The 19,875-nt window shown below is 41.3% G+C and overlaps 1 protein-coding gene across 5 annotated transcripts in view; it reads right to left on the bottom strand.

The window, feature by feature from the left end:
• Window positions 1-19,875, bottom strand: part of LEF1 (lymphoid enhancer binding factor 1) — a 102,755-nt gene that overhangs the window by 4,148 nt on the left and 78,732 nt on the right. For 4 of the 5 annotated variants that reach the window (XM_081020338.1, XM_081020342.1, XM_081020339.1 and 1 more), the window contains 2 exons: window positions 13,226-13,333; window positions 11,234-11,282 (listed from right to left, as the gene is read on the bottom strand). In XM_081020338.1, coding sequence (XP_080876464.1) covers window positions 11,234-11,282; window positions 13,226-13,333 — 157 coding nt within the window. Of the gene's footprint in view, window positions 1-10,153; window positions 10,195-11,233; window positions 11,283-13,225; window positions 13,334-19,875 lie in introns of all 5 variants that reach the window. The other variant, XM_081020341.1, reaches the window with a different exon arrangement.

Genomic DNA, 19,875 nt, shown 5'->3' with positions numbered 1-19,875 from the left:
CAGAAATAAAAGTTGGGCAGAAAGGGGGAAGAAAACGGTCCACTGTTAAAAGATAACACTGAAATTTTGGCAGCCAGAAAGGGTGCATAATTTGAGACCTGCGACATGCAGAGATCAGAGGCTGAAATTTAATTCTCTCCCCCCACAAAAAGTACCCAACAAGATCTTGCCTTTTTTGCACTGCATTTTTAAAAGGGGTGTGTGAGCGAGCGGAGAGACATTTACATAGGAGTACGTTTTTTCGTTATTTCAGTTGGATTTGCTAATGAATAAATGTGTTTTCAGGCTAACGTTTATGGGTGAGTCGGAGTTTAAAAGGAACAGGAAAGTGAATCAAACCCAAGTTCTGCCATGACAGCAACCTCATGATTAAAACCACAGAGAAATGACAGCCCTTTTACTCCAGAGCTTCCATTCCCCCAGGCATTTTGTTCCTTTCTACAACACTTTATAGTTAAGCTCTATAGTGTACTTGGTTGCATCCTAAACAAACTTCCCATGGGCATTTCCTTAACTGGTCCAGTAATCAGTGCCCACGCTTTAAAATATCTGAGAAAAGCTACATTCCATAATCTCCGCCCCGCCCCCCCAATCTAAGCAACATCTGACCATCGCCTTCCAACATTTCCTCATTTGTCATGCATTCCTAAGTCATAATCATTTTTATTGCACCCCTCTGAGTTCAGTGATCAGTTCCATCCCACAGTTCTTAAACCCTGATGATCTAAACCCAAGCTCACTAATTTAATAGGGTGCAATGTCAAGGAATCACTAACTCCCTTGTGTCATTCTGTCAGGGCTGCAAGTTTTATAAATCAGTAGATGAACCAACTAAACTTCTGGCTATTTGATATTAATCAGTCTGGGGTGCAATTTAAGGACACACTGGTCATATCAAATCAAGGCTTCAGGATGGGGGAAGACTATAAATCTAAGGCAGGCAGATGCCATTTCCTGCTGATTGTAATCTAGGGCAGCCAACCAATTAAATTTGATTATTAATTAATTAATTAAACTGTACATTAATATAACCTCAATACAGGTGCTAATCTTCTAATATTTTCTTTATAATAGTGTACCAGAATTATTATTTTAATTAGATAAATATATATTCATATGCAGTTTACTTAGTTAATTTAAAAGGCAAAGGATTCATCCATTGTTGGCAATCCTAGGTTATCATCAGCAGGAAATGGCATTTACCTTCCTTGCCCCATCTGATTTCATACAATCCAGTTGACATTATGATCAGTGATTTGTGCATCAGGATTCTTTTACCAATAATGATCAGTAATTGGGGGAGAGGCAATAGTGACACTTGCAGTGCTTTAACTTCTCATGGCAGATTTTAGAGAGAAGCAATATCTCAAGCAGTGCAACCCCATTGCCCATGAGAAACATGGGCTTCAATCAATTTCAACAAATGACTGCAAATAAACCAGTTCAAAAATTAATTAGACTTTGAAAAAGGGGAAAGTTTCACTTTAAGGTTTTACCTTATGCATGACTCTCCTTCAAATATCACTTTCCACTATATTTCTAGAGTACCCAGGGCAGCTCACATCTAAAAACTATCATATGAAAAATGTTAAACCAGCTAAACTATAGTCATTGTACCATATAAAGAGCAATCTAATAAGGGAAATAACACAAAATCAGCCTGATTAAGTTAAGGTGATTATAAATGGTGCCTGAACACCATTACCAAGAGGGTAGGCAGTGGATATCTTGGGGCAGGGAGTTCGACATCCTCTTGGGTGTCCTAATCAGCTGCAACTCTGATGGCAGCAGGATGTAATGGCGAGTTTCCATTGATGAGCTGAGAAAGCAAGGCCACATTGGAGGAGGCAGCCTTTCAGGTAACCTGGATCCAAGCAGTTTAGGGTTTAAAGGTAATTGCCAATATTTTGAATTTAGCTGAAAACAGACTAGAAGTTAGTGAATCTGGCACAACAATGGAGTCTTATGCTCTAAAGAAAGGACTCTGGTCACACAACTGGCTGCACCATTTTGCACCAGCTGTAGTTTCCAAATGCTTTTTAAAGGCAACCTTACACAGAGAGCCCTACAATAGTCTAAACTGGATGTAATCAAATCATGCACAACTGTGGCCTGGTCTGCCTTATCCAGGAACAGGTGTAGGTAGTACACCAGCCAAAGCCGTACAAAAGCATCCCGGGTCAAATTAAGCGCCTGAAAAACCAGGAGCAAAATGGGAACTAGAAGCACTCCGAAACTGAACAACTGGTTCTTTTAAGGGTAGCGCAATGTTGTCAAATCGGGTTGAACCTATGTCGCTGCACCATGTATTTCTCGTCTAGGTTAAGTTTCAGTTTCTTAGCCCACATCCAATCCTTCACTGACTTCAAATACCCAATCATGACCTTCGCAGACATGATGGAGAGTATTGGTGTCAGCATACCGATGGCACCATATCCCAAATTGCCAGATGAACAAGTCCAGTGGCTTTGTGCATATTTTAAATGGTTTGGAGGGGCAGAGGAGAGAGAGAGAGAACCTTGCAGGACACACAAGCTAAAGTCCTGGTTGTCAAAAGCATAATTCCACCAGCACAACCTTCTAATACCTAGAAGCTGAAAGAGGAGGAGGCCAGGACAGAGAATAAAGAAAGAGCTGTGAGGGGGGGGGGGGCTTTCCCCATCCTTTGGGCCCCTTGGAAAACTAGTAAACCTGCTGCACCTGGCACTGGGTGTGGAGAGTGCAGCTGAATGGGACACAGCCATGGGCAGCCTGAGGAAGTACCAGCCACCTTGGGCCTGCCCATAAAAGCAAGTCTAGAGTGAGACACTAGGGTGATGCCTGCTGTTTCCAGGAATGATTCTTGTTGTGTGACTTTTGTGGGTGAGCTGGGTGTTTCTTTGGACCCTGGGTGTCAACCTGGAGAGAGAGAGGGAGGGAGGGAGGGTGTGTCAGAAGGAAAATGAATTGGGGTGTGTGTGTGTGTGTGTGTGTGTGTGTGTGTGTGTAACTTCGTTTTAGTGTAACATTTTTATATGTAACTCAAATATATTAATCGGTAAAGATTTTTTTTTTAAAAAATCTGATAATCAAATCTACCCTCTAGGAAGGATTAGAACCACACTGTAAAACGCTACTTCCCCAAATTCCATCCCCACCTCTATTCATATGAAGCCATTGTAAATGGAGTTTTAGATTTATGCAATTACTTAAAAAGTGTACATATTTGGCCCTAAATCTGCAAGGCAGTCAGAGACTGGGGAGAGATGGAAAGATACTGCCTAAGATCTGGAAATTTAGGTTAAATGTAATTTCCAACAGACAGTCTTTGAAGGGGCGGTGAAACATGATATTCCCATGGAAGTCAGTTTGAACGGGTCTATTTACATGGGCTCTGACCACAGTTATTTCCGGGTCGGAGATAAAAGTAATGTGATCATGATGACATTATAGGCAGCTGAACCAGAAATAGCCTAGAGTTCATCTGTCCTGTTAAACTGAGGTCTGGACAACTGGAAAGCAACTGGGTTCATACAGCTCTCATAGTAATAGCAGGTGCTGCAAAAGCCATGTTTTATCTGAGACCCATCAATTCTTCATCAATCTGCACTCTCAAAGAGGAAAATCCAGATTCAGCACTAACCATGGATACTACAATTCCCTTGTCTTTTCTGGACATTTGCGCCACAAGATGGGTTAGACAAAACCACAGTCAACTATAAGCCATAACAGCAAAAGTGAGCTTTCATGTCCCTAGTACTGAATTTCCCTATCTGGTGTCCTTCAAATGTTTTCCATTCCAGTTCCCATTCCTAGCCAGCCCCTTTCTTAGCCAGCATGGCCTGTGGTTCAGAGGTATAGTGGGAGGGGAGTTGTAGTCTTAACAATTTCTGCTGGCCCCGCAGACTGGGAAAAGCTAACACAACAGTTTTTGCTACCAGGTACCAGACTCAAGAGTTCAACAACAATGGAGGGTTGTTGCCTTATGCAAGGAATCAGGAAATTGTCTTCCAGATGTTGTTGGAATACAGCTCCCAAAATCCCTCACTGTTAGCTATGCTGTATGAGGTTGATAAGGGCTGCAGAACAATTGGAGAGCCACAGGTTCTTCATTCACCCCTGCCTTATGGCATCCTTGTGAGTCTCTCAGATGCATTCGATTGGGCACAGACGACTGACTAGATTAGCCTTTTACTTGGCCAAGTGACACTGTTCTAGGATGACAGCATGAAATACACGTGTTTGCAACAGCAACACTTAACTGGGAAAGAAGCAAGTCCAATTAAGCCTTTCATTCTCCCTCTCTCCCACCAGGTGTCACCCTGTTATACACAAAACAAGAAGACTGAAGTTGTTACCTCTCTGCAGTCTTAACAATTTGATAGTGAAGGCTGGACTGTACGTCTGGTGTGCCTTTGCTCTACCCAATGGGAGTTTCATAGAATGCATTTGCTGCTACATCTTACTGAGTTGGCGATGTCATCATATTATACACTAAACAGTTATCAACAAATAGACTTGCATTCTCATTCATGCCCAACAGTTGAGATAACAGCTGCAGAATTTTAATTTACTAGCTTTAGGTGTCACCAAACCTCAATCAATCAATCTTACCACGATTGGAGATCAGCTACAAGTCTAAACCTGGATTTCATACAATTAACTGAAAATCACAAATATTTTTTTCCTTCCAACAGTTAGAGACGTAATCTTCCCCATCACTTCCCCTGTCACATCATGGCTGATTTTCAAGGCTTGTTCTGTAGATATACAACTAGTCTGGGGCAGCCAATTTCTTAGAAGACTCAGAGCAAGATCCCCTTCTGACTCTTCACATGTTAGCACTTTAAAGAAGTTTGCCATGCAGTGAAATTTTGATGTATTGGTTTTGCACAACTGTTCCCTCATTTAAATGCATCCTCAAATTTATCATAATGGGGCTGATGATTCCAGCTTCTTGCCACTAGAGAGTGCTTTTCAATCAAATGTATTTGCCATAGAAGGACAGCCACAATGTGCTTAAATTTCACTTTGTGTGAGAAAAAGTAATATGCAATCTGGGCCTAAATCAAAGTACAACATGGTGTTATCTTCAAAATGGTCTTGATGGGAGGCTTTGCTCAGTACTGTACTCTTAGCTGGCTGGCTGTCTTGTTCTCTCTGGCAGACTAATTTTCCCTAATTAGACAAATGGGCTTGGTCTCCTCTTTGAAACGGCTTAGGAAAAATCACAGCCGCACAGCAGGGGCAGGGAGACACTTTCAGCCAATAAAGACAGCGGTTTCTGCTAAGAGCAGCTAGCAAGTAGCGGGTCAAAGAGGAAGAGGGGTGTGTGGCCACTGGGGAAACATAAAGGAAATAGAGCAGAGTGCTTGCTTTTCTTTGTTAAGAGAGTATTATATGAACCTGCCTTATAGGTCTTTACATAGATAAAGATTACTGCACTATTTTGGCTTGAATTTTTTTCTGTTTGCCTTACTTTACCAGAACAGTAATAATAGCCATTGTCACTGAGGGCATTGTACATGGGGATGAGAACATATATATAATCATTAATGAAGTTGCAGGTAGGTAGCCATGCTGGTCTGCAGTAGTCAAAACAAAATAAAAAAAATCCTTCCAGTAGCACCTTAGAGACCAACTAAGTTTGTTATTGGTATGAGCTTTCGGGTGCGTGCACACTTCTTCAAGTGTAGCTGAAGTGTTAATTCTGCTGTGACTTCACATGTGGAAAGAGACAGGAAAGGGAGGAGACATCACAGACAACAGCCAATAGGTGGCCATCAAGGCACCTGCACAAGTACGAAGTGGAATTAGGATATATACTAGCTGGTAAGGAAGAGCCATGTTTTCTAGGTAAGGATACAGCACACCCAGTTCTGGAAAAATACAATAGCTTTCTAGAGAACTTGTCAGGACTGATCCCCCCCCCCCTACACATAGTTGAAATCCATGCTTACAATGAGAGCTACTGCTGATAAGTATTAGGAAATGCAAACAGGACAAAAAAAGGCATACTCTAAAAGGGGAATGCAAGATGAATATAATCATCCAATTTATACCTATTGGGCTACTTAATTCTGTTTATTTCAATACAGGGGTACCTCCGGTTACAGATGCTTCAGTTTACAGACTCCGCTAACCCAGAAATAGTACCTCGGATTAAGAACTTTGCTTCAGGATGAGAACAGAAATTGCGTGGTGGTGGCATGGCAGCAGCAGGACGCCCCATTAGCTAAAGTGCACCCCAGGTTAAGAACACTTTCAGGTTAAGAACAGACCTCCAGAATGAATTAAGTTCTTAACCCGAGGTACCATTGTAAAAGCAACACACACACACACACACACACACACACACACACACATTTCAATGTTTAGGGAAGCTATGTATGTTGCAGCAAGACATTATGAGATGCACAACTGAAGGTATGGCTAGCCAGACATGTTTAAATATTCCCACCATTTAGCACATCGGCTTTTTCATTTTCTATTATATATCCTTAGACATTTCAAAGCAATAGTTATTAGCAGGCAAATACATAAACCACATAATTTCTCTACTACTTCTGGATAACTTAGTATATAGTCTCATATCAGCTAGAGAAATTTTGCTTAGCAGTTAAGTTTTTCCTCTAAAGAACTAGGGATATGGAATAAATTTGGTTCATTCCACAGTTTGAAGCAAACCTCCTTGCTTCACAAATCCTGTGCCAGTGTTCAAATCAGAACATGGAAATGCAGATTGGATTCCATTTCTTTAAAAAATAATAATCCATGGCATAGTTCAATCATGGCATACTACTACAACATCTGATGGGAGGGCATATTTTTACAAAGTGGCCAAGGGCTGTCTAAAATGTGCTGTCATTTTCAAGATGCTTGAAGCAGCCAGAGGGCACCATGATTACTGCACTCATTGAACATATTGTCTAAAAATCCAGGTGTTTTATGATATCAGCCTCTATCATGCCCTCCTCAGCAGGCTGCAATCCTATACATACTTGGTGCAAATAAGCCCTATAGGACATGGTGAGATTTACTTCTGAGTAAAGATGCATAGGATTGTGCTGCTAGTCTCAGTTGAAGTTATCAGTTTAAGAGGTGCCAAATACTTTTGGTTGACTTTTTCTTCACCATTCCCAACTCTACAATAGGGATTTCCTCAGTCACTAAGGTCATTAGGTAAGCCCTGCCCCCTCCCCGTGGTGTCACATGTCCACTTAGTAGCTAATCAGAGTAGGGCCTTTACTAGCACCTATTATGTTAAACAGCCTCCAGAAATTAAGGTATGCAGAAACTATTTTGTGTTTTTGGCACATGCTGTAAACCTTTTTGTTTACCCAAGTGTTCCTGGGTGGTTTACACCAACTGACTACTTGTACTAGATTCTCTTGGATTCTGTGGGCACTGCATTTCTCTTGTTTTCACAATGCAAATGTTTTAAAATAAATGAAAATAAAATACTGGCAGTTTTATTTTCATTTTCCCTTCTAATAGTTATTTATATTTGTAACTAATAATTTAAAGACATATTAGTAACTAAAGGTCATAAAACAGCAAGCAAGCAAGCAAGCAAACAAACGAACAAACAAACAAACACACACACCACAAACAGTTTAATAAAACTCCAATGACTAAACTCCAATGACATTATGCAACAGCTGGACTTGGGGGGCAAGTGTGAAACCACCCTGAGAAATTATTAAGTAATGGCCATGTTAGAGGCTTTCCCCCATAATAGGTCACATTCAGCCGTGTGTGTTGGATGCTTTTATCATCTGCATTTGTTTTGCTGGAAGCCCATTTCCTATGATGGGTACTTCTTGGTCCTGCTCTCTGCTTAGGGCAAGCTATAGTAGCAGATGTGTGTACACAGTGCCAACCCCCCCCCCCCCCCCAGTTCTATCAAAACAGGATTATGAAAATTAAGCCAATTTGCATATATCTACTTTTTTGCACAAGAGATTTGGGGATTTAGAGGAGTGCGGATTAAGAAGAGGGACAGCACTAGGAAATGAAGGAAAGGGTAAGGAGAGTTGTGTTGGCAGCCCAATGAGGTCAGGAAGACAAGTGAAAGGAGCTCACAGGAGCTATCCAGGATATTTAATGCCTTTCTTCCTGAGCACTGGATGCTTTCGGCTAGAGTCTCATTTGTTTCCTAAACTCACAAGGCTTCTTAGATGATCAATTTATAGCACACAAAAAATGAGCAGTGGTTCGGTCATCTGTTGTATTGAATCCTCAGAGAAACCTGTCTATTTAAGGATATCTAATTTTCCCAAAAGCAATAGCTTGGTGGGGAAATGTGATGTTCCCAGTATTCAAGATAACTGATCCAGACGACATGCCTTTAACTTGAAAGAGACACAAGATTTTTATTCATTCGTTCATTCCGTCACTCACTCCAACCTCATGTTTTGTGATTTCTATGCATGGAATTGGTGTGACTATGTTCTATATCAGGCTTCCTCAAACTCGGCCCTCCAATTCCCATGATCCCTAGCTAGCAGGACCAGTGGTCAGGGATGATGGGAATTGTACTCTCAAAACATCTGGAGGGCTGAATTTGAGGAAGCCTGTTCTATAGTATCCAAACTTTCAGTGAAAAATGTGAGATGAACTGCTGTAGGATCATTAAGTTCCAAATCCACCACAGAAAAAAGTAGAGAAAGGATCACTTGAATTAAAAAAAAAAGAAACAAAACAAAACCTCCAAAACTGCTTAAGGATAGGCTGCAGTTTCTGTCATCATTACATTTCCTTTCATAAAATCAGTCTGAGCAGCAGATATAAAGCATCCATTTGCAAATGAGCCAGCAGAGGGCTTTCTAGAGGTAGGCAAAGAAACAAAATCTGTGTGATGTTATTGAACCCTTAACACCATATCCCAAATTCAATAGCATCAAAGCTAATTTATATCTAGATTTCTGCAAACACACCATGCAACACATTAGCTTATTTGATAGTAAACTAAGCAGTAGAAAAGCCTATCATTCAGGTTTAAAATCATGGCAATGTGAAACTTAACCTTTGCACTTTTAGCAGACATTTAGTTACATAACCATTGCTTGTTTGTTTAGTTGTTTAGTCATGTCCGACTCTTCGTGACCCCATGGACCAGAGCACGCCAGGCACTCCTGTCTTCACATAGCCATTACTGGCATTTATTTCAATATCTACCTTAACCTCCACAACTTTAATCCCTTTGTAAGTACTGTGGTCTCCTGCCAACCTAGCAGTTTGAAAGCACGTCAAAGTGCAAGTAGATAAATAGGGACCGCTCCAGCGGGAAGGTGAATGGTGTTTCCATGTGCTGCTCTGGTTCGCCAGAAGCAGCTTAGTCATGCTGGCCACATGACCTGGAAGCTGTACGCCGGCTCCCTCGGCCAGTAAAGCGAGATGAGCGCCGCAACCCCAGAGTCGGTCACAATTGGACCTAATGGTCAGGGGTCCCTTTACCTTTAAGTACTGTGGTATTTACCACACCCAACATTTAACACATGCATTTATAGGAGATAGGAGTCAAAAGAGATTAAATAAAGATCCACTTCCTTATAGCATTCATAACTATGACATTCAAACGAAACAGAACATCAGAATGTCAAACCAGTGCTCCCTTCTGCTGCCCAGCCTGCAATATACTTCTAACCGATTATGGAGAATTAATTTGGGTGCTTAGAAACCATTCTAACTCGCTTCTAATGAGGATTTGTGCAGTACACTGCCAGCCAAAATGGTACAACTACTTAATGCAGGGATAGGGAATCTGTGGGTCCCCAGAAGATGCTAGACTCCAACTCCCATGACCCCACTAGCTGGGGCTGATGGGAGTCAGAGTCCAACAACATCCAGAGGGCCAGAAGCTCCCCATCCCTGACTTTGTGAAATCATTTTTGTGCCCTACAGGCAGACTTGCAGCTAGTCAGTGAGGTATGATCAGTTTGGTTCATGCAAGTTAAATAACAAAAAGAGTTGGGGCTAAAATACACAGCCGGTATAAAAACCATCAATTGTGAGAGCATTCATTTGAGGAGAAAGCACTTTAAAAAGCCATGTGCTATATAGTTCAAGAGTCAAAGTGAGAGAGACAATTTTTTTAATAATAATAATAATAATAATAATAATAATAATAATAATAATAAATTTAGCAGAAAGGCTTTAGAAATATTCTTACCATGCTTCAGATGTAGGCAGCTGTCATTCGTGGGGCTGCACCTGTAGAAGATTGTTGCTTTTAACAAATTTCCATTGAAGAATTTATTTATTTTTTGCACACTCCAAATAAAAGGTATTTTACTAGAATATTGATTGCCGATTGATTTCCTCTGCCTTTCATGGTTCTTATACCAGCCATTTTGTTTTATTTAATATACAAAAAAGTGAAAGGACCTCACTGATGCTTTGAGCCAACCTACCAGGCAGCTGTAAAGACCAGCTCCTCCTGTCTTTTTTAAAATGTTTAATTACATTTGAGAACTATAGGAGAATATATGAAACAGTGCAGCATCCCCATACCAAATCAGTCAACCAGTTATCTTCACAGTGAGGGAAAGTGTAGACCCGAATACCTGTTGCTTCCTGTTCCCTCCCTCCCCCGCCCTACTTCTGGAGGTCAGTAGAGTCAGTAGGGACTATGATTCAACCAGTAGTGGCTCTCAGCTACTACTTGTTGAAGCTAGACCAGGATGCAGATTGGAATCAAAGGAAACAGCCCTCCACTGCTTCCTTTTTAAAACATCCATGCCTGTATGTGTAGGGCTAGTGGTGGCAATTCTGCAGCTACTGCAAACAATCTTCAGCTGCCATTGCCATTAGAGCATGAGCTTGTACAAAGAAGCAGCAAAGGCTGGATGTCCTACAAATGGTGCTTCTTCTTTCTGTGCAGACCTCTGGCGAAGAGCACTTGGAACGTATTTATAAACTGCGCTTGCAGGTGTTATCAGTGATCTCCAGGCTTTCTGCCTGTACTGACCTCCAAGAAAAGGGAAGGCCACACTTCCCTTCCAAACAGTACAGAGCTGGATTCCATACATTCCCTCAAATTGAGAGCAAGTCTACAGTTTGACACCCCACTGAGTGTAGACCGAAAAGGCAATAAAGACAGCAGTAGTATCCATTAGAATATGTACCATTCAATAGAGAAGTGTTTGTGCAAAGAATTCTATATATAGAACCAGAAATAAGCATTCAAGGAAGTGCTGAATTTTTCAAATAGCACACATATTTAACATGAAGCTCTACTCATAAAGCATACCTGCAGTAGACTCTTGTAGCTTTTCTCTCTTCCTCTTCTTTTTCTTTCCCTATATTAGGCAAGAAAAGCGGGGAGGGGGGCAGACACTTTTTACAATCATATAAATCACCTTCCTTCAAAATACTTAACATTTCTGAAAGGGTGATGGCACATCAAAAGCCATTTCTGATTATCTCCATGTTATTTTTAACTATTATATTCATTTGGGGTTTTCCAGCCAAAGCAAATTCAATATCTCCATATTTATGTGATCCCTCAAGGATTATTCTTCTAACAATTTTGCCTATATTCAGGTACAAAAAACTTAGGAGTTTCAGTGCAGTGTAAAAAGATCCTCCTCAAAACTGAGCTCTAGGCTCTGCAAGGTGCCTTAAACCTTACTCAGTTGTTTAAGTGTGAAGAGTACTTCTTTTAGTAGAAATCATGTCAAGGAAGAAAATATCCTAGATGACTATACTTGCAGGAAGCAGACACATTGAAACTTGTTTCAGAAAAATGTTACCGGACCCCAGTTACATATATTATAATGAGTAATAGACTAAAACAACATTTGAAGCCATGATTCAAGTTGTAGGCCTGTATTTGTAAGCCAAAAGCTCTATATAACTGTAATAAGGAGTGGTGACGTGAAATGCTGCAAAATGATGCATTTCTGCAACAAAGAGTAATATATAAATCTGTGCTCTTGCAAATACTCATGACTGCCTCAAAACATTTTGGTCAGGGTGTTTGACAGAAAGCAAAGCATTTTCCAACTGGAAAGAGATCGCAGTTTTAAAGGTTGGACTGGCTATCACATGTTTTCACCATAAACTCTCAATATAACCAATCTATACTCTGCAGCACATGGGTTTAGCTCCTAGTAGCTGCATGGTTACAGTACTACCCTCCTCTCTCCCATTTTAACACAATTCATTATGATAAAACAAGTCTTTCAGAAGAGATTTAAATTAAGAGCAGACAAAAGGTTTTATTAAGTGAATGTAGGTTCTGGGCAAAAGAGATTCTCTGTGCTCTGAAGCTCAGTGGCTCTTTTATGGAGTTTTACTCAGGGGCGAGTCTATTTACCTATCATTAACTAGGCATACTGGATTATGGCTGTAGCAAACAAAGGATTGAGGTTTTTTTATGAATGTGTGACACACTGCATTTTCAAAGTAAGAACTAGGTCTGGGATTAGGCTTCTCTTTGAATTCTTTATTTAGGAGTGATCAAGGCTCATTCTTAGCTAATTCCCAGACAAATAGTTTCTAGGCTATCATGGGTATGGAATTTTTTTTTAATACAGACAGATAAGTTTTAATGAGTAAATGGCAAAATGTTCAACATTAGCAGTATCATCACTGGGTTTTGGTATGAGCGGTCTAGCTTGTTAATTTTTTTCATAATTAAATATGTATACTTTTTTTAAAGCAGCACTGACTAAACAGTTTTTTTATAATTAATTTATAATACGTCTGCAGCTGAAGATGACTGTTCTTTTCAAATCAAGGTGTGAAATTTAGTTTACATCCATTCTACCTACTTAATAAAATAAAATAAAAGCCATACACAAACAAGCCTTAAACACAAAGCACAAACATACAGCTCAGATTAGTTCCAGGAAAATCCAACAAGCCACCTTCAGAAGAGATTCATTGTCTGTGTTTTTATTAACCATGTGATAAGCATGCATCAAAAGAGTTATCAGGTGGGGGACATATGTGAATCAGTGCTCCAGATGTTTGCAAAGCTATCTATCCCTTAATTGCCGTTTTGATGTTATTTGTCACATGGCATAAAGCTGGACCAGGAACACACCCATGGCCAATTCCAGATTAGTTTGGGATATGTAGAAGCAATCTAAAGAAAGGCAAGAGAATAAATGGCACTTAATTGAAAGTGAACACAAGGCCGACGGTGCATCTCATCTCATGGCCCAGCTGCTACCCTCACCTAGACTTTTAACTACTGCAAATTGCGAGCTGAAGAAAGTGTAAATAATTGGCTTACGTAGTTGTCCCTTGCAGACCAGCCTGGGTAGAGCTGCATGTGTAGCTGCCTTTCTTTCCGAGCTAGTTCATAATATTTAGCTTGTTCTTCACGGGACAATGCGTGCCACTGCAAATAAGGAGAGAAAGAACGAATGTTACGTTTTTGTACAAGAACATGCTAAAAATAAAGGACAGCATTCGTTCTAATTTCTCTGGTTCATGGGAAAACACAGAGTGCTCAATGATAAGGTAAGAGAAGCTCCATATTATACACAGAGGATTATTTAAGTAGTAAGATCCATAAGAATTCTAACCCACTTTGTTGGCATACCCACGTTGATAGTGTTTCAAGATAGACTCAACCTCCATGGAAGACTATCAACCACAATTCCTATGCTCTGCCTCCAAAGTCAGAGGCAGTATACCTCTCAATACTAGATGCTGAGAATCACATGGGGAGAGAGAGTGCTGTTGTTGGGTTGAAATAAACGACAGACGAGTGACAAGTGTCATATGGGAGGCATCTACCGGGCATGTCTCGGAGAGTCCCTTTTATTGAATATTACAGCATTGCCACATATGTGCTTGTTGCTGATTGGTTAACACAAATACAATGCAAGGGCATTAATCATCAATAGATTAAAGGTTGGGAAAGGGAACACATGGTTAGACAGGTATGAAATCCTCCTTATTAAACTATTACTAGTGATTGATATTGCATGACTTAATAAACTATTACTAGTGATTGATATTGCGTGACTTGAAAGAGCATTACAATCGCATTCCGTAGATGCGGTCAACAATGCGTTAAGAACAGGTCAGGATATGATGTTTCATGAACTCAATGTGAACTGAACATTCCCAGACTCATGTGCAGAAGCAGAACTTCCCATCATGCTGTTGTGCATTTCTCCTGTCTGAGAGCTTCCCATAGAGATCTGGTTGGCCACTGGCAGAAGAGGACGCTTTGACTGGATGGCCCTTCAGCCAGCAGGGCTCTTCTAATGTTCTTAGGCAGGGGTCGGCAAACTAAAGCCCGGGGGCCAGATATGGCCCACTGTGGGAGTCATAAAGCCACGGTAAAGGCTTGTAATATTGCAGGGTGCCCCCTGACCTCGGCTGACCAGCACTCTGAGCTTTACAATGTATTGGAATGTATTAACCTTATATGGTTTGTGGGTGGGTTAAAGCCTTGACCGGATGAGGTAACGTGAGACATTGGCAAACAGCCATGCGGCTGGAGAGAGACAAAGGATAATAAAAAAGGTTACCGGAGGAGAGGGAAGTCCGAAGGGAGCTGCTCCTACCATCATGAAAATATTGCTGGCTCTCTGTGTCTTTATTTTATGCTAAACTTCGCCATTTGTAACGGCTGGCTCCGACAGCCCACCGGGCTCGTTAATCCAGCCTGCAGACCTTGCGAACCCTGCCACCCATTCGGTCAATCCCTGCTCTAAACCGGCGTGGTGCGGAGGCCTCACCACTCGGGGACTGACTTCCATGATGCTGGCGTGGCAATTCAACTTGGAAAATTCTCTTTTCATCATACTGCTAAAGATGTTGAACTGATACTTGGAAAGAAAAAGAAATCTGGACAACAGGATCTGAAGTTACTATTAGAACAAAAAATGGCCTGAAACCTAGAATATATTTAGTTTTGGTACGTAAGAGACTCAAAAGCCATTGCAAAGTTTTGAGACCATGAAGTGGGTACCATCTGAACAGACAGACAGGTAAAAGCAGTCTATCTTGCTAGTTGCTTTCTGCAAGTGAGATTAATGGTAGCAGTTGACAGGTGGGACACAGAAGCAGGAGATAGGGGCTTGGAGTAAGAAGTCACCCTAGTTATAAAAAATAACAATCTTTTTAAAGTCAGCTACTCTTACTCATTGTGTACATCCATGTCCTTGCATGGTCAGAAGCATCACTGGCTAGTCTAATCTGAGCACCAGTGATGGGGCAATAGAATATCCTGTTTTTCCATCTCTCAAAAGGGTAGCAGGTATGTTCATTCTTTAGTGGGAGCTCTGTCACACTTCCAGTCATTCCTTTCCTTTGGGAGCATTTATATTTCCCGATTTCCATCACAGACTGAAACTGGAACAACATTTTTTATTGCTGTGGTTACTACTATAGTCTTCAGCGAACTTTTGAGTTTAATGTTTCAAAACCCATTCTGATTAATTGGCATTTCAGGACTGGACTTCAGCTGTTCCAGCGCAAGGCAATCTTTAGAACAAGTGAACAGCACTCTCTCTCTCTCTCCACATGCACACACCTTCTCCAAGCCACAGCAGCTTTTGCTCTCAAGAAGCAGCCAGTTCCAGCCCCCGCAGCTGCCTGTCAGCTGTTTCACAGCAGGAAGTGAGGGTAGAAGCTTAGGGCTTCCAAGAGCCAAACAGCAGGGAACAGGGGAGGGAGCCAGCAGGGGACAGAGCAGTAGCACAGAAGGTATGCTGCTTTCCTCCCAAGGGGCTGATAGTTTTCTAATAAAAAGGTTTGGGGTCCTCCAGAGGGAATCACAAAGGTTAGATCATCATCTCTGCATCTATGTTTTATCACCCAAATGTAATATTCTGAATAATTTGCCATCCTTATGCAAGACACGGTTGTTACCCAACATTTTAGCAACTCCTCATTTTTTCTGTCTCCTTTGTTTGTTTATTGTTTGCTATTGGTGGGCAATTACACATGTGGTCAGTTTTAATTTAATTAATTTAATTTAATTTAATTAACTGATGGGATCAGTTAGGGTTTAGGAGCAATAGCAACCCGAGAGCTGTGGAAACATGTAGCACAGTTATCCCAGACTTCTATACAAATGTACAAACAGTGCTTAAAACACTGTATTAATTTATTTGGTAAGTGGGGTTGGGAAAGGTTTTGCGGCAGCAACATTTCAACGCTTTTAAACAGAACTCTCTCTCTCTCTTAGTTTGTGTACTGAAGTTGCTTTGGAAAGAAGTCTCAACAGAAGTCTGGAAAGATTCCCACAACACCGTTCTCTCCTCCCTCCAACCCCCAGCTACAAGGTGATTTCAGTTGTGCGCCATCTGCCACTGTGTTCAAAGTTTGGCTTTTAGCAGGCCATCGCAAATACTACAAAAGTGATATTTGATGTAACATGCCAATAGTCAAATCCTCTTGTGTGTTGGCAGATGCACAGAGCCAGCTGACCTCAGGCTAAAGCGACTTGTGTACAGACACAGGAAAGACTTTTCCTTCAAATATGTCCTTTGGAGGCAGCGTGAGCAAACAGTCCATTTATTACCCCATAAGTTCTGTCTACGTAGGACGGGTCTCAGTGAGAAGTCAGTGTGCTTCCCTCATCCTTGAACAGCGTGTGTTTAGCAAGCAAATTAAACATTCGGTGGCTGGGAAAACCCAAACACGGTGCATAAAGTGGTGGGCAAACATAATGCCCCCTCTATCGCTAGCTGAAATGTTGGAATAACCATTCTCTGTTCTTCTTTGTCAAACGTGGTTAGCTGTAGAGAATGTAGGATTTACAACTCGGGGCGGGGGGAAGGGCTGGTAACTTTACAATATGTGCAACGCTGCACAGAAATGCAGCCTAAAGTAAGAGCGGAGAATGAGAAAATACAAAATGAGCAGGTCCCTTGGCTGAGCCCTGCAAAGGGCTTCCTCCAGGCATGGAAGCTACAGACATGCACTTCAACAAAATGAATACTCACTTGGCCGTCAGACACACTCTACACCCTTACTTAAGGCAAGTTGTCCTCTGAATACTAGTTACTAGGAATTGCAGATGGGCAGAGAGTGCTGTTGCGCTCATGGTCTGCCTACAGGCTTCCATAGGCATCTGGTTGGCCACTGTGAGAACAGGATGCTTAACTAGATGTTCCCTTGGCCTGAACCTGCAGGCTTGTCTTACAGGAACAAGGCAAAGGCAAAGGGAACACCCTCCCATCAGATGTCGAACAGATAAACAATTTTCTGAAGACATCTGAAGGTAGCCCTGTATTGGGAAGTTTTTAATGTTTGATGTTTGCTGTGTTTTTAATATGTTGGAAGCTGCCCAGAATGGCAACCCAGTCATATGGGTGGGGTATACATATTATTATTTTCTTATATTTTTATTTCTTAAAGAAGCATACATACATTTTTTTTCTCCTCATCCTTCACTCAGTGCTCTTAAGTAAAAATGTTTTATTGCTGTTGTGGTTTAGACTGGCGTGGTAATTCAACTACATAGATCCATCAAAATTGATGGACCTAACTCAGTCATGTTCATTAATATCAACGGGTCTACTCTGAGTAAAACTTAGTTGACTACCACCCTAAATTGTTTATTAGCTAATTATGTATTTTAACTTTGCATACAACCTTGAACCTGCTGAAGCACAAAGAATAATAATCATGATATACATTTGAAAATAAATAATCCATCACCTTCTCATTAACTTTTAGAAGGAACCCTTTTCCTTAAGGAATGTTCTGGGACTGGGGAACCTTGTAGTAGGCAATAGCCAGCCAGTACAGTGAACAACCAGCTTATGTAGCAAATTTTCATCCATCCTCCAGAACTCAAAGCTAGAGCGCGATGAGAAATTTGGACTGAATACACCTACAATGCTACAATGCTGAATACACCTACAATGTTACATCTGCCTTCATCTAGGACAGAGTGGTCCAGAATACTGCTCAAGGGCCACGTGCAGCCTGAAATACCTTTTTTGGTGGCCCTTGACAACATTTGATGCCCGCCCCCAGCCCTCGGGATGCCTTCCCAAAGCTTGGTAAGTGAGACACTGGGCTTTGGGAAGGAAGCACGAGGGCTCTGACAGGGTCCTAATTAGTGCTTTCCCAACTTTGGGAAGGAGGAAGGAGGGCTCCAGGATCCTACCAGAACCTTGTGACTTCTTCCCAAAGCATGGCACCTCACTTAGCTTCCAGAAGACAGTGTGAGGGCTTGGAGAGTGTCAAATTTTAGCCTTTGGGTTCCGTGTCAAAGTACTCTTGCAGTCCACTTTGTATGAAATGTTGGACTGCCCTGATCTAGGAGGACTATCAATTGTTTTGACCCATGCCATGGGTTCTGAAATGTATGCATATTATTGAATGTGGTGTGGAAGTTTCTCTCAACCTGCCCAATAATCTTCAAACTTCTATACCCCAAAAGTGGTTTGTTTCACAACACAAGTGTAGCAGACAGTACATTCAGACTCTTTTGTCCTTTAAATACCAAAATATTTGGCATGAAAAGTTTTTTAAAGGTTCTCAAGAGGTACTTCCATGGAACTAAATTTGAGTGTACTTTCTAGAGTACAGCTACAGCTGTCTACCCAGAAAGGCAGCACTTGGATTCCTGCCTAGGTGCTATCCTTTGTAAGCCATTATCAAACACTGAGACCAATCATGGAATAAAGGACATAGGAGCTACCTTGGGAGACGAGAGGTAATTGGACTTGTAAGTCTTGCAGAAAGCTGTCAAAATATAGACAAGAGCTTAAGCTAATTCAGTGTTTGTGAAAACCAAAGAAGGTATATTCTGTCCTATGGTATATTTACACAGCATAATAATAAAACACAGAGAACGTGCTTTGATAGAACCCAAGCAAGAAACATTATAGTATTCTTTGCAAATAGAGCCCTAATCACTCTGACGCCAAGTCTCATTTTAAAAGCCAAGGGTTTAAGTAACTGGCAAGCATCGTGAAAGCTAAAGAAATATCAGAAGAGAATTAAAATTCAGACTTAAAATGAAAGTCTAAACTTGCAAATTCAACAAAATAGTAGTCATATTGCTAATACCAGTGGGTTTTTTCTGCGGGACGCAGGGATATGCATACCCCTAAACATTTTGTGAATCTAAGTTTGGCCTCATTGAGGGGCAGTATTTCAATATGAGTAGGAAAATGAGAGTACCCCTAAACTGTTTTTTAGAAAAAAAGTACTGGCTAATAGTTTAAGGAAGGTATCACATGAAAATATTGCAGAAGAAAAGGAAACATGTACTGCAAAATGTACTTCTTTCTTCCAGCACAACTTCTGCATATTTTACCATGGCTATTTGTATACATTTGTTCAAATCAAAGCATGAAAACAAGTGGCTAACAAAAGCCAATCTAGTGTAGCATTCTCTTACTACAGTGGACAGCTAGATGTGTATGGGAAGCTCGCAAACAGGACATAAGTGCAACAGGATTTTCCCCACTCATGTTCCACTGCCACTGACAGTCTTATGACACATGGCAAGCACACCTGCGTGAAATATGAAGCTGCCTTTTACTACTGGTGTGTCTAGGGCAGAGGACTGCTTTCATGTGGCAGGCCAGAATCTTATCTCCCCTCCATCTCCACAAACGAACTTTGACAGGTGTATAGGACAGCCCACCTGCCAATCATCTGACATCCTAATGATGCCAATGATTGACACTTGTAAAGGTCTTTTGTGCTGCTTGTTGGGCTCTTTGGAAGCACTGTGCAACAGAGCTTTGCGAGCACTGCCAGTTGGTAGAGCCTGCAAAGCCCCTTTTGGCCAAGACCTGCCTTTACCTGCCACACACCTGGTGTCATATATGACTGCAGGTGTGGGGCTGGTGGGTGTGGCTGGTGAGTGTGGCCACCAGCCTGGGAAGTCTTATGAATCCATAGCTGTCAACGTTCCCCCTTTTTAAAGGGAAATTCCCTTATTCTGAATAGGAT

The sequence above is a fragment of the Podarcis pityusensis genome, assembly GCF_964106645.2.
Source record: "Podarcis pityusensis genome assembly, chromosome: 9".
NCBI classification, from domain to species: Eukaryota; Metazoa; Chordata; class Lepidosauria; order Squamata; family Lacertidae; genus Podarcis; species Podarcis pityusensis.
Note: the sequence above shows the minus strand (reverse complement) of the source record. Positions and strands in the feature narration are given on the sequence as shown.